This window comes from Sinohyriopsis cumingii, chromosome 12 (genome assembly GCF_028554795.1).
Source record: "Sinohyriopsis cumingii isolate HCF-2022 chromosome 12, ASM2855479v2, whole genome shotgun sequence".
Lineage (NCBI taxonomy): Eukaryota > Metazoa > Mollusca > Bivalvia > Unionida > Unionidae > Sinohyriopsis > Sinohyriopsis cumingii.
Genome location: NC_142972.1, coordinates 1012676 through 1026359, shown reverse-complemented (window position 1 = coordinate 1026359; position 13684 = coordinate 1012676). Strand labels below are relative to the sequence as shown.

Genomic DNA, 13684 nt, shown 5'->3' with positions numbered 1-13684 from the left:
ACTTGCAATCATGGACAAAACTTACAAATGCTTTATAAATTAAATATACATAATAATACATTCCAAAATGGATGGCAATGTTGAAATTGGGTCTCAGCTAAATGACTGGCAGTTTCACTGAAACACTATGCATCATGTTTATTTAGTCTTATGAAAAACTGATGCTGACCTAACATCCAAAATAGATGTGTTAGACCTTTTTACTTTACATTTGAACATAGCTCAAATATATTGGCTAATAATATTGTTTCCAAATTTGGTATGTTGAGTTTCTCAAGAATATCTATAAGGATTTTATTATTCTGCAATTAAAAAAGATATTAAAGGAGGAAAGAAACACTTCTCATGAATTCCTTAAAACATCATTTGGCCAGTAGAGCATCAGTCCCTCAAGGGACTCTTGTTTATACAGGGAGCCTGGCAGCTTATTTATTGTCATTTAAATAAAAATAATTGTTTACCAAAGAATATAAACCTTATTCTGCCTGTTATGTGCACAAAAAAGACTAAAATATTTGCTACATCTGGTAAACACAAACACACACACATACATGCATGCAAGAAAATATAATACCAGCCTTTACAAACTAATCGTTTGTTTTTTAAATCCATTTATGACAATACAAAATCAGTAAAGAGATATACTTTCCCGTTTCAGATAAGTTACAATAGTTGTTTCAAAGATGAAACCTGATAATTTCTCTGAAGCCATTGCCACACTTACAGGTAAAAGTTACTGTATGTTTAAACTAGCAATTTCAGGTGGCATAATAAAATCATTGTATTGATATTTCTGTTTGATCAGTGACAAGATTTTTGTGTTATTGTATATTCATGTATTTTTAATAGCAGTAATACAATATCTGCTACTCTCATTTTGCTACACTTTTCCAAGATGCTATATCCCCAATCCAAGCTAAATAGTTAGTAATTAGAGGATTGAACTAAAGAACATGATCCCAGTCTGATTCCTTAGTCACATCCAGCATGTGGAATATCTTCCTTTTTTTCCTTGCACTCTTGAAGCAATACATGTGTATCTGGATGCTCAAAAAAATAATTTTGTTCCAATCCTTTGTTTAATTATTTTGTTGATAGAGAGGCCTAGGTGATTATCAGGGAGAAGGGACCTGCTGTTGCAGCACATGGATCCTCCTATACAACAATCCTTGGATTCCCCATCTTCATGCTTGGCTCATATGAATCAATTGACCTATCAATATCAGGTTTCAAGCAAAGGTGCAAACTGCATCACCCAGGCTAGGAGGCAATCTGCTTCCAAGGTTTATGATGCCAAGTTGAAAATCTAATATAATTGGTGCTTTGATGTTATCTGCCACCCTTTAACTGCAGATTGTCTTTTCTTTCTTTTCAAGAAAATAGACTGTTCTGTATATTTCATTAAGGATGACTGTAGAGCAGTCCTTTCTAATACTTTCAAGTTTTCTCTGCATTTTAGCATTAGGTCAGATCCTCATTTTGCTTGTCTTTTAAAGTGTTTAGAGCATTTACTCTTGGGATTCAGTAATAGCAGCAACATATGGCCAAGCGGTCTGCCAGCTTATAGGACTCACAGTACTAATTCAGTTCCCATTAAACCTATGCAAACACCATGATATTAATAATTCAATAACTTAAAAATTCTGAGTGCTCATGACGAAACCTATATTTATCAGTATAGATGAAACCTGGATGTCAGTTTTTGTGTAGACAAAAGAATATGAGCTGCATCATTTTTTGGACCTGCATGTGTTAGAGCCATGTGTATCTATCCTTGATTTTCTTGACAGCCCTAGATTACATTAGTGAATATTAAATTATATTGCAAGTTCATCTTCACCTAATGACCAATGGTGCATTTCAGGCAATGTTTAAATATTTGAGTTTTATTTAAGAAAATCAGAAAAAAATATTAAAATAAAGCTGTCTAATTAGAGTCACCTTTTTTAGTATCACCATTTATATCTCTTCAGTTTAATGCTGAAATATATTACCAGCTTTGTCATATTGTGTAATTAATGAGTAAAAGGTCAAGGTGACTATATATATATATCCATTTATTATTCCAGAAAAAGAGATTTAAATGACAAAAATTACCTGAATTTCCTCCCCGAAGATATTTGTTACTTTCAAAACATTTCGTGCCTGAAGAAGCATAAATTAAATGCGAAACTAGTTGCACAGAATTTTTCGGCGTTTGTGTTGTTTTTATTTATCACAATCCCAGAAGATATATAATTTAAAGCTAAAGTAATGTAGACATAAGTCCATTAAATGCAAAATATGAAGTTTCAAAACATTCACTGAAAGAAATTAGTGAGATGCAAGGTCATGAGAGGTCATCACCATTAACCATGGTGGAAGAGACCTAAGTGATCATATCTGAAGCATATTGCTTACCATAATTACTCAGTAAATGGTAAATGGTATACATTGTATATATGTATTGCTTATATATAAACCAAATTGCAAAACAGTTCACCTAACAGTCCAATCTACACAATGTTCCCCCTCCCCACTTCTTGGCAACAGTTGATATATCTGAATATGTGTTTAATATCCCACTGAAAGTCACTCTGGTTTACAAAATGTATTAATTCTGCTTGTTATCCACAGATAGAACCATATGATTGCATTGATAGTGAAGTTAATTGTACTTGCATATGTGGAGTCACTGTATTGCTGTAGTTGTCTATAGGACTCACAGTACTAATACAGTCCACATAGTAAACCTACACAGATACCACGATATTAAAAATTCAGTAACTTAAAATTTCTGAGTGCTCATGATCAAACCTATATTTATTAGTATAGATGAAACCTGGATGTCAGCTTCATTGTAGAGAAAAGAATATGAGCCACGGCATTTTCTGGACCTGCATGTGTTAGAAACATGTGCTTTCAATTTTGCACCAAAGAGACAGGTGCTAATTTTAGTAATGAGCGTTCCAAACTCAAGACTGTTAAAGGACTGAAATTCCATCAATAAAACAAGGTCTCTAATTTTGTTCTCTCACTTACAACTAGGATAAGCTCTCAAAAGATTATTTTTCCTAAAACATAACTTACATTATTAACCAATCCTGGCCAGCCAAACCCATATGTACTCTGTTGTATGTTCACCCATTTCCGAGCTGGTTCCCATTTTTTGATACAATTAGCACCATGTGTCCTATAGTAGAAAACACTCTTATAATTTATTGTGATGTCATCAACCTCCCTCATTACTGGAAAATTCAGCAATACAATAGTAGTAGTAGCAATGTACTACTTTTAATTAAAATGTGTGTTCTTGACAGTTTTTTTTATAAGTGCTTAAATTGGGTTTCATTATGTAATAATAATCTGCCACTATTGCAAAGATTCCATCCTCCCACCTGGCTCTGATATCCTCTGATATTTTTCCAAGTCAAAAGAGAAGATATTCCATATGTTGAGTATGATTAAGGAATCAGACTGGGTTCATGTACTTTTGGTTTTTGATCCGCAGTTTCTAACTGGAGGAGCGAATATTTAGCAAAGAATCAGTATTCAGGAAAATGGTAACAATGCAATAGTAGCAGGTAGGTATTGAATAATTACAATTAATTTACCCCTCACCCCCACCCTAAGATATATTTTGCTATTGTGAATCTTTATTTCTCTAATATCCTGAAGCATTTAATAAAGAGAGAGGGCTTGTTTTTATAGTTGTGCAGTCTAATATCATCCTGAAAACTAGCAAAAGGAAATGATTTTGTCTGAACAAGTATATTTTCATTTACTTTTTAAATTTTTTGCTTTCATTTGTGAGAGTGCGTCATTTAATTGCTGTTAATGAAGTTCATTTTGGTAAGTATATGTATGTACCTAATATTTTTTTGTTGCTAGCCAGAAGCCATTACTGCATTTGCATAGCTGGCCTAGTCTTTTATTTTGTTAAGACCTGATTGGTAATTGTTTTAATAATACTATGGACTAATTATCTGATAGATTTTATTGACAATTACAGAAAATATAGAAGACCATTTTTTTTATTATGCCCTACCCCTACCCCTATCTCTTGCAAATGAAATATGAACATGTTCATGAGCCAGCTTAGCTGTGCATCAGTCACACCTTTGTTTACTAATAATATCTCCAGAACCTGTCAAGATTTCATCATGAAACTTGGTCATTGCATTTGTACAATGAATAGCACTGTTTCCTATTCAAATTGGAAGTTGGTCTGTTCTGTATTTTAAGAGTTATCCCCATTTTTATTACAAATTGTGCTTGTCTATAGTCAACACACTCTTCTCCAGTTTATAACCAATGAACCACTTGAGATCTTGTTATGAGACTTAGTATGCATTTATATCATGAGTAAAGAGTGTGAGCCCTGAACTTGTTGTGCATTTTGTTTCATCTGTAAAGCATTTGTACCCCAAACTTGAGTGCATTTGGTGTCATGAGTGAGAAGTTCAAGTCCCAAACTTGTTGTGCATATGTATTATGACTAAAGAGTTTGTGTTTTAAACTTGGTATGCACTTGTATCATGTGTGATTAGCTAGTTTGTGGTCTAATTTTTGTGTGCATTTGAGTCATGAGTAAAGAGTTTGTGCAATAGACATGGTTTGCATTTGTTTCATCATAGTAAAGAGTTTGTGCCCCATACTTGGTTTGCAATAGTATCATGAGTAAAGAGTCTGCTCCCAAACTTGATGTAGAGTTTGTATCCCAATTGTGGTATGCATTTGTATATTACAAGATTTTAGGTAACCTACAAATGGGCTTTGTCATGTTATTGTGTTTAAAGCAGTGGGTAAGCACTCACTCATTGATTTAGTGTCTTTTATTTTGTAAAACTTTTGAATATCAAGACCTTTGATTGCATATTTAATAAACTTTGAATAAGATTGATCAGATAAAACTTTGAAAGAAATTTTATGTTGTAGCTATACTTCAGGACATCTGTAGAAATGAGAAGACATCCAGCCCAGAATGGCATGACCAGGTGGAGATGGCCGACAGTTTCACACAGACACTGCAGACTTTACCAAAGCCACATAGAGATTCCTCAGGATCACTCACAGCAGTATGCTGTTTATGTTTATGGGGAACATTCATACTTTAATTACTTTAGACATTTATTGGCACACACTTAAGATCTTTTTTCCCTTTAATTTTACCAGTGTTCCACCAAATGTTTTTACTCATTGATTTCATAATTAAATTTCAAATTTCAAATTTTCAGTGCACCAAACAAATTGATTTTTTTGCAAATAAACTACAGAGAATTCATTTATATTGAATTAAAAAGTTGTGCTTTATTGACTTCCTAAATTCTGGTATTTAAAACAGTCTAACGTTACAAAAGTCTCAAGCATTAAACCAGCTAGAGGCTTCTTGATCATACCCAAAATATAAATATTTTTTTAGAATTAATAGTAAATCAGGTTTGATAATATCAACTACTGTAAGGGGAACATTGCTAGAGAATAATCACATGATTCTGATTGCACAGACTTGGATAATATTAAAATAGAAAAGTCATTCACCAAAGTATGATGCCATCAGTACTTTTTAAAAATGTAAATGTGTACATTTATAAAAGCAAATACCTAAAAATATTCACAAAAGACAGTAAGTATGCATGTTGCCATTAAGTCAACGATAACAGTTTTTAAAAAATATATATATTTTAGATTTTGTTAAATCTGCATTATGGTAATAGAGCCTAAATGATCATAAATTTAGGTGTCTAATATTTGTTTTAAAATGTGACTATTTTATATTTAGCTGGAGAATGCTTGTGTTAGTCTATGGAACTTGTCTGTCTCTCTGAAGACAAAAGGAGTGTTGGCTGCCAAGTCCAATGCTAAGTGTAAGTCCAAATGAAAACTGAATGATTGAAATTTTGAGTTTATTAATTAGACTATATCTGTAATCTACTATAAACCTATTCCCTACTTTGTTTTCACACAACTGACTCAAGCTTTCCACTCTCTGCCATTACACAACTCTTTGGTTTGGTGTTTTACAACACAGCAGTGGCAATACAATTAGATTAATTTTGGGGTCAAGGGGTCAAGGGTCAAAGTCACAGTGATGGTAGCAAAGCAAATGAGTTAAACATACCTCGATATGTGACTAACGAAAGAAGGTTTTAGAAATGAAGTATAATAATACCATTGATTACATAGTGGGGGTAAAATGTACCATTTATGATACTCTTGTATTTAGGTGTTTTCTCTGGTGTCCTTTCATGGATAATCTAAAATGTACCAAATTAAACTTTTATAAATTCATATTTGTTTCAATTTTCAATCACACAGTTTATGTAACATATTTCAAAAGTGTAAAAGAAGGGTTCAGAGTCTGGGAAAAAACTTTGTTTCACATTGTGAATGAATCTCTTGAAACCCAGTATCCTGGACTTATCCTCTTGCTGTACCTGACTGAGTCATTCATCTGCTTCATCTTCAAACATTGCAACTCAAAATGTGTTTCTCAGATGTTGACTTAGAGAACACATCATTATTATTTAATTTGTGTGTGTGCCTGACCTTTGTTTGTGATTGATTAAAGGTCTTTGGTGCATACCTGCTCTTTGTCTTATTAGTTAGCTATAAATAGATTGTTTACTTGGGTTTGAGTTCTAGACCCAGCCTTGATTATGACCTTAAAAGGTTCTAGAAAATGAACCTATTTACAGTTTGGGGTAATTTTACATTGGAATTATTGTAGTTATTGTGACACTGGTTTGGGAGGTTGTGTTGCAACATAGGTCTTGTGGGGTTGTATTGTTACATACGTCAGTTAGGGATCTATTACAACATAGAGTTGTGGGAATATATATGAGGGGAAAGAAGTAAACAGTTATTCATTCCTATTCCTATTTTAATTTCAGTATGCAGAAGTATTTGCAGTTGTGTTTAGATTTAACATGACAGGAATCATTTATTTAAATTATTTATTGGAATTATAAAGTGTTCATTGACTGTTTGGACTCAAACACTATTTTGGAATTATTGTGAATTTATTTAAAGACATTATGGATTATATCATTGTGATACAACAAGACTGTTGGTATATCAACAGTGTCAAGATTATTGGTACATCGTTCATGACATGGAAATCATTTGGAAAACTATATACTTTTGGACTTATGATAGAACTTTTAGGATTATTTGGTATTTAATTCACAGGACTGTAAGCTTCTCTTAAAGTTTCATTTTTACTTCAAGAATTAAATTATTTGTTGAATTTTACAAATCTTGTTTTGTTTATTCTGTTACTTAGTTTAAAACCACAAAAGTTTGCTGTAAAATTAGTCTTCGAATCATTATTAATAAGAACATGAAGGTAGCTAGGTGTAGTTTTGATCTTGTTGAAATGCTTATTTGTCTGATGTTAAAACTAAAATAATTATTTTTTTTAGTGCGAAACATTGCATTTTTGATAATCCAGTTCTGTACTGAAACGGATGACAGAGATATTACCTTAAAGAAGAAAATCATGGTATGATTCTCATTTTACATTGATGATAATTATAAACATTAGAAAAATAGAACATGTAAAATAAATCCCACACTCCTTCATTTTGCCTTTCCCACTCAATTTCTGCCTCTGTGGGTAAGGATAGACCCAGGAGCCACTGTCAGCTGCATATCTAAATTTGTCTTTTCATAACCAGTGAGTACGTGTTATGTATGTACACTTACTTAATCTTGTGTATGTATGTATGTATGTATGTATGTATGTATGTGTGTGTGTGTGTGTGTATGTGTGTATGTATGTATGTATGTATGTGATTTAAGAGTTATAATCCAGGTGAACCCCACCCCTTTGTGAATTCATTAATTTCTAAACTTTTGTACAGATATACAGACCACCCCAAATTATATTCCAAAGTTAAATGTCAAGCATAGAGATGCCATCACTTTTGATTCTGTTGGAGTCAGATTTTGACATTATTAGCAATCTGTCAGAATCTAATATTCTGGTCAGAATACATTTTATATATGTGTATAGCTAGATCCCTGAAATGCTTGTAATGTTTAATTGTAATTCATTTGCGAAGGTGTCCCTAAGCATTTGAATCAGAAAAGCAGCTGAATAATGACCAATGAAAAAACACAAATAACTTAGATCTCTGAATCACATGAGAAAGTTCAAGGAAGTTCTTGAAACAAAAGGTGACTGGGTTTCTATCATTTATATTTCTATTTCATGATGGTAGTGGTTGGAATATAATTGAGTGTTTAGGAGGAGTTGCAAGACAGTAAAAGCTCTTAAAATTTTTAATACACAGTTATGAATGAATTATATAGATACAATAGTGCCCCTCAAGGAGGTGTGTCAAATTCTAAAACTGTTGTGTACATTTACAGTTCTTCCTCAATTATATTTGAAATCTTTATCTGGAAAGATGATGCAGTTGTTGCATGACATTATGTTGTCAGGTGCATTGCATGATGGAACTGAATTGGGAGTAAATTTCATAGGAATATAGAAAATATTTTTTTTTACAAACTTTAATATAGTGGTTGTACACAGGTTAGAATAACATAAAGTTAAGTGAGAACAAGATCCAGGATGGAAAATTCCATGATGCAGCTCATTTCAGGTTAACCAGATATTCAAACATGTCATTGTTTACATAAGATAATGGAGCACATGATGAAAAGTTCATTGCAATAATGTAAGTGTCCAAAGAAAGGGTGATAGTACTGTGCAGATGACAAAGTTAAGGTGGTAAAATTGTCAAATCAAATATTATTATCTCATTTTTAGCACTACATTATGTACTACAATTTTCCTTTGTCCCTTTAAAATGTTGTGTCTTCCAGATTTGGAGGGTGGGGGAGACACTGTCCTATGCTAGTGGGATCATATGTGTAACACATGCCCTATGCCAGTGAGATCATATGTGTAACACCTGTCCTATGCCATTGGGATCATATGTGTAACACCTGTCCTATGCCAGTGGGATCATATGTGTAACACCTGTCCTATGCCAGTGGGATCATACATGTAACATCTGTCCAATGCCAGTGGGATCATATGTGTAACACCTGTCCTATGCCAGTGGGAATATATGTGTAACACCTGTCCTATGCCAGTGGGATCATATGTGTAACACCTGTTCTATGCCAGTGGGATCATATGTGTAACACCTGTCCTATGTCAGTGGGATCATATGTGTAACACCTGTCCTATGCCAGTGGGATCATACATGTAACACCTGTTCTATGCCAGTGGGATCATATGTGTAACACCTGTCCTATGCCAGTGGGAATATATGTGTAACACCTGTCCTATGCCAGTGGGATCATATGTGTAACACCTGTTCTATGCCAGTGGGATCATATGTGTAACACCTGTCCTATGCCAGTGGGATCATTTGTGTAACACTATCAAATCAGAGCAAGATCCTGTATATAAAATTTAGTAGTGGAGCTCTGTTTCATGTAACCAGGTCTTCATGCATGTCAGAGTTTGTACAAGCTACTTCAGCTCTTGATAAAACTTGTATTTCAATAATATAAGTGTTCACAGAAAACATGATACTACAGTGCAGATGATAATAATAATAATAATAATAATAATAATAATGATAATAATAATAATAAATAATGACTTTATTTAAAGATGGTAACACAATTAGCTGAAGAACTAATCTACCTTGAGGCCCTCATTCAAAGAAAATTTATTTATTTTAACTGCATATCTAAAGTCACTGGATTTATAATATTGGGTTTGGAAGAAGGAAATAGAGTGGGCATTTCTAATCTCAACTGGAATACTATTCCAGAGCAAAGTTCCAGAGTATTGGAAACTTTGTTTTTAATAATTCCTTATTTGGTTTGGGAATTTTATGCTGTTTGGTAGACATGGATCACAGGTGGGGAGTACTACTGGGTAGCCTATACTGGAATAGTGATTGTAAATATTCAAGAGCACTGTTATTGGATATCCTGTACATTAATTTGGCTTTTCTCAAACAGATTCGGTCTTTAATAGGTAATAGTTTTAATTTACCAGCTAAATTTTCCTTGCTTTCTTTTAGGATTGATATTAGCCTAAATGCTTTTTTTTGAAGATGTGCTAGCTTTGCTATGTTTTTATCATTTGAATTACCCTATACTGTATTACAGTAGTCTAAATAGGGTTGTATGTAACTGTTATAAAATAGTTTTTAGTGCAAATGGAGCAGTTCAGCTGGCAAATGTGCTAAAACAGATGAGATTATTCTATACTATTTTCCACTATATCTGCTTGGTATTTTGTGTCCATTTAAAAATTTGTTGCATCCCCCAGCTTTTGGAGAACATTGGGACACATTGTCTCCTGTTCTTTGGTATTTTTACTCCATTGGATTTACCCTGAGTTAATAAAAGCATTCATGAAAATTAAAAAAGTTACATGATGTTAGTATATCCATTAAGTAAATGTTATAATTGTTTTTCAAAGATGGGGTTAAAAACAGGACGAGCCTGGATAGGTAATGCATTTTTTTATTAAAGTTTTTGTTCAGTTTTTATTATTCTGCTGCTTTTGCTGTCTTGGTTTTTCTAATTGCTGTCTTGGTTTTTCTAATTGCTGTCTTGGTTTTTCTAATTGCTATTGTTGTTTCAGTGTGACATTCTTATTAATAATGCTGTTATCATTGGTGTATATTAACTTTTCTTGACAGATCATCTCACTATGAGCAGGTGGGTGCATATAAAGCAGAATACATGCATGCATTCACATCCATACAGCCAAAAATATGAGTAGGATTCACAAGGTTTGTCTCATTAGGCTGCACTAAAAACTCAATCTCATGCTTTTTCTTTGTGACACCAAGGCAGAGCATACTGTGTTATGATGTTGTAATTCTGTCCATCCATCTGTCTTTTATTTCTACACCATAACTTGTGTTGTCCACCATCTTCAGTTAGCAGTATTTGTTAATGGCCACTAACATTTGGAAGAACCCTGTAAATTTTGGGGTCAAAAAGTCACGGTCACTATGACGGAAAGAAGAAAAATGGTTTCTGCACAATAAATCAAGTTTTGCACCATCTACATTTACCAAACTTTGAGCTGGTTTTGGACTTAGAGTAATGAAGAACCCTTTTGGGGTGAAAAGCTGTAAGGTCAAAATCACTAACTAAAGGAAGAAATAATGGTTTCCAGAGAGTAAGTTGAGTTCTCAACAATCTGTAGTAACTTTATTTGTGGTTTGCACTTGAGATAAGGAAAACTCATTTAATTTAGGGGTCAAAAGGTAAAAGGTCATGTTCACTGTGACAGAAAGAAGAAAATTGTTTTCTGCATAATATTATCTTCATTACCTTGACCAAAATTTATGGAGTGCTTGCACTTAAGGTATTTAAGAGGCCTGGTAATTTTAGGCTTGAATGTTATAGGTCAGGGTCATCATCGTTCAAAGAAAAATGTTTTCCAGAACAAACTTGTTCTAGAGTACTTGACCAAACATTTTGGATGGCATGCACTTAAGGTAACAAAGAAACCTATAGACTCTGTGTCTAAAGGTCAGAGGTCATGGTCATGGTAAGTCTAGTAAGAAAGTACATAATAGTTTATGTACAGATTGTTCAAAACTGCATGCCAAACAGCAAGACAGATGAGAACACTTAGTAATCTCTCATGTCGTCCATGCCATGCTAGTACGTACAAAAAGGCCTATTTAACACAGGGTGCGTGTATAGTGTGCCATTAAAGGTACTATTCACTGATGCAGAGTAAAGCAAATCTCTAAATTGTTATCATTGAGAGAATCTTTAATTTTCCTGTTTTAACAACATACAGTATTTGTGAAATAATGATGAGTAAAATGATTTGCTTTGTCAAGAGAGACAAATTGAAATTTGCATGCTCTGTTTCATTGCAAGGGAAAACTGAATAAAATGTGAATTACAGTCAATACTGAATGGTGTCAACATAAAGGTTCAGAAACCACAGCATAAGTCTGAGCATTTCTTCAAAGTGACAGCAAGTCCATCTGTTGATATTACATCATTCATATATCATGGGTTGATCACATCTAACCCTAGTTAACTGTCTGTCCATGATGCGTATAATACAATGGTTCTAATATGTAATATTTATTAACTGTCCATTTGGTACTCTTAGGAAACTATTTTTGTTCATATATAAACGTAGTTAACTGTCTGTCCATGACTCATATGCAATGATGGTTTCTCATTTTTAATGCTTAGTAAGTGTCTATCCAGTACTTTTTGGACATTATTTTTATTCATGTATAACCCTAGTTAACTGTCTGTTTATGATTTATATAATATGATGCTTTCTAATATTTAATGCTAGTTAACTATCCATTCAGACAGATATTGGCATCTTGCATGTATTTAATTAAACAATTTTAGAGAGCAGGCAATTTTTGTTTGCTTACTAAAATTGTCAGATGTTGTGATTTAAAGTACTTTAACTACTCAAGTGATAGTATAGGTATCAAATACAGTTTGATTAGCTAACACTTCAGACACAGGTGATAGTAGTCCGATAAATCAGCCCCCTAAATCTGTGTTGATACTGATGGACAATATGTGGGTCTGATGGCACCTGTTCATTAAAATGAGCAATTTTGCTGCCTGCAAATCTTTCTGGCACAAACCTGCATACACTTTAGACACATACCGGTAATTGGTAACAGCCATATCGAGCGCAAAATTCAAAATGGCCCCAGGACAGATGGTTGTGCTATTCCATGTGGATTTACAAGTCATCAAACATACGATTTGCTCCAGAAATATAATGTACATGTCACCAAAAGAATCATTCAGCCAATTGTAGCTCCATGGCTGCAAGAAATACTGGTAAGTGTATAAAATGTACACTGATGAATGCAGGCAAAAGTGTCTGCAGACTTTTGTATGTTGTAATGAATAGGTGATATCAGTCCCTAAACCGAAATCAATATCATCATATGGAGGGACTGATTTATTGGCCTAAGGTGATAATATTGCTATAAAATACAGTGTGATTAGCTAACTATTCAGACACAGGTGATAATATTGATATAAAATACAGTGTGATTAGCTAACTCATTGGACACAGTTGATAGTATTAGTATAAAATACAGTGTGATTAGCTAATTATTCAGGCACAGGTGATAGTATTGGTATCAAATGCAGCGTGATTAGCTAACTCATTGGACACAGTTGATAGTATTAGTATAAAATACAGTGTGATTAGCTAACTATTCAGACCAAAATGATAATATTGATATAAAATACAGTTTGATTAGCTAACTCTTCAGACAAAGGTGATAATATTGGTATAAAATACAGCGTGATTAGCTAACCCTTCAGACACAGGTGATAGTATTGATATAAAATACAGTTTGATTAGCTAACTCTTCACAGGTGATAATATTGGTATAAAATACAGTGTGATTAGCTAACTCTTCAGACACATGTGATAATATTGATTTAAAATAGTTTGATTAGCTAACTCTTCAGACACAGTTGATAATATTGGTATAAAATTCAGTGTGATTAGCTAACCCTTCAGACACAGGTGATAGTATATGTATTGATATAAAATACAGTATGATTAGCTAATTCATTGGACACAGTTGATAGTATTAGTATAAAATAGTGTGATTAGCTAACTCTTCAGATACAGGTGGTAGTATTGATTTAAAATGCAGTGTGATTAGCTAACCCTTCAGACACAGGTGATAGTACA

The 13684-nt window shown here is 33.3% G+C and overlaps 1 protein-coding gene across 1 annotated transcript in view; it reads left to right on the top strand.

The window, feature by feature from the left end:
• The first annotated feature begins 662 nt into the window (after positions 1-662).
• Positions 663-13684, top strand: part of LOC149785903 (testis-expressed protein 11-like) — a 138938-nt gene continuing 125916 nt past the window's right edge. The window contains exons 1-5 of the mRNA XM_089976115.1: positions 663-726; positions 4918-5057; positions 5762-5846; positions 7404-7483; positions 10439-10469. Coding sequence (XP_089832241.1) covers positions 684-726; positions 4918-5057; positions 5762-5846; positions 7404-7483; positions 10439-10469 — 379 coding nt within the window. The 5' untranslated portion in view covers positions 663-683. The remainder of the gene's footprint in view (positions 727-4917; positions 5058-5761; positions 5847-7403; positions 7484-10438; positions 10470-13684) is intronic.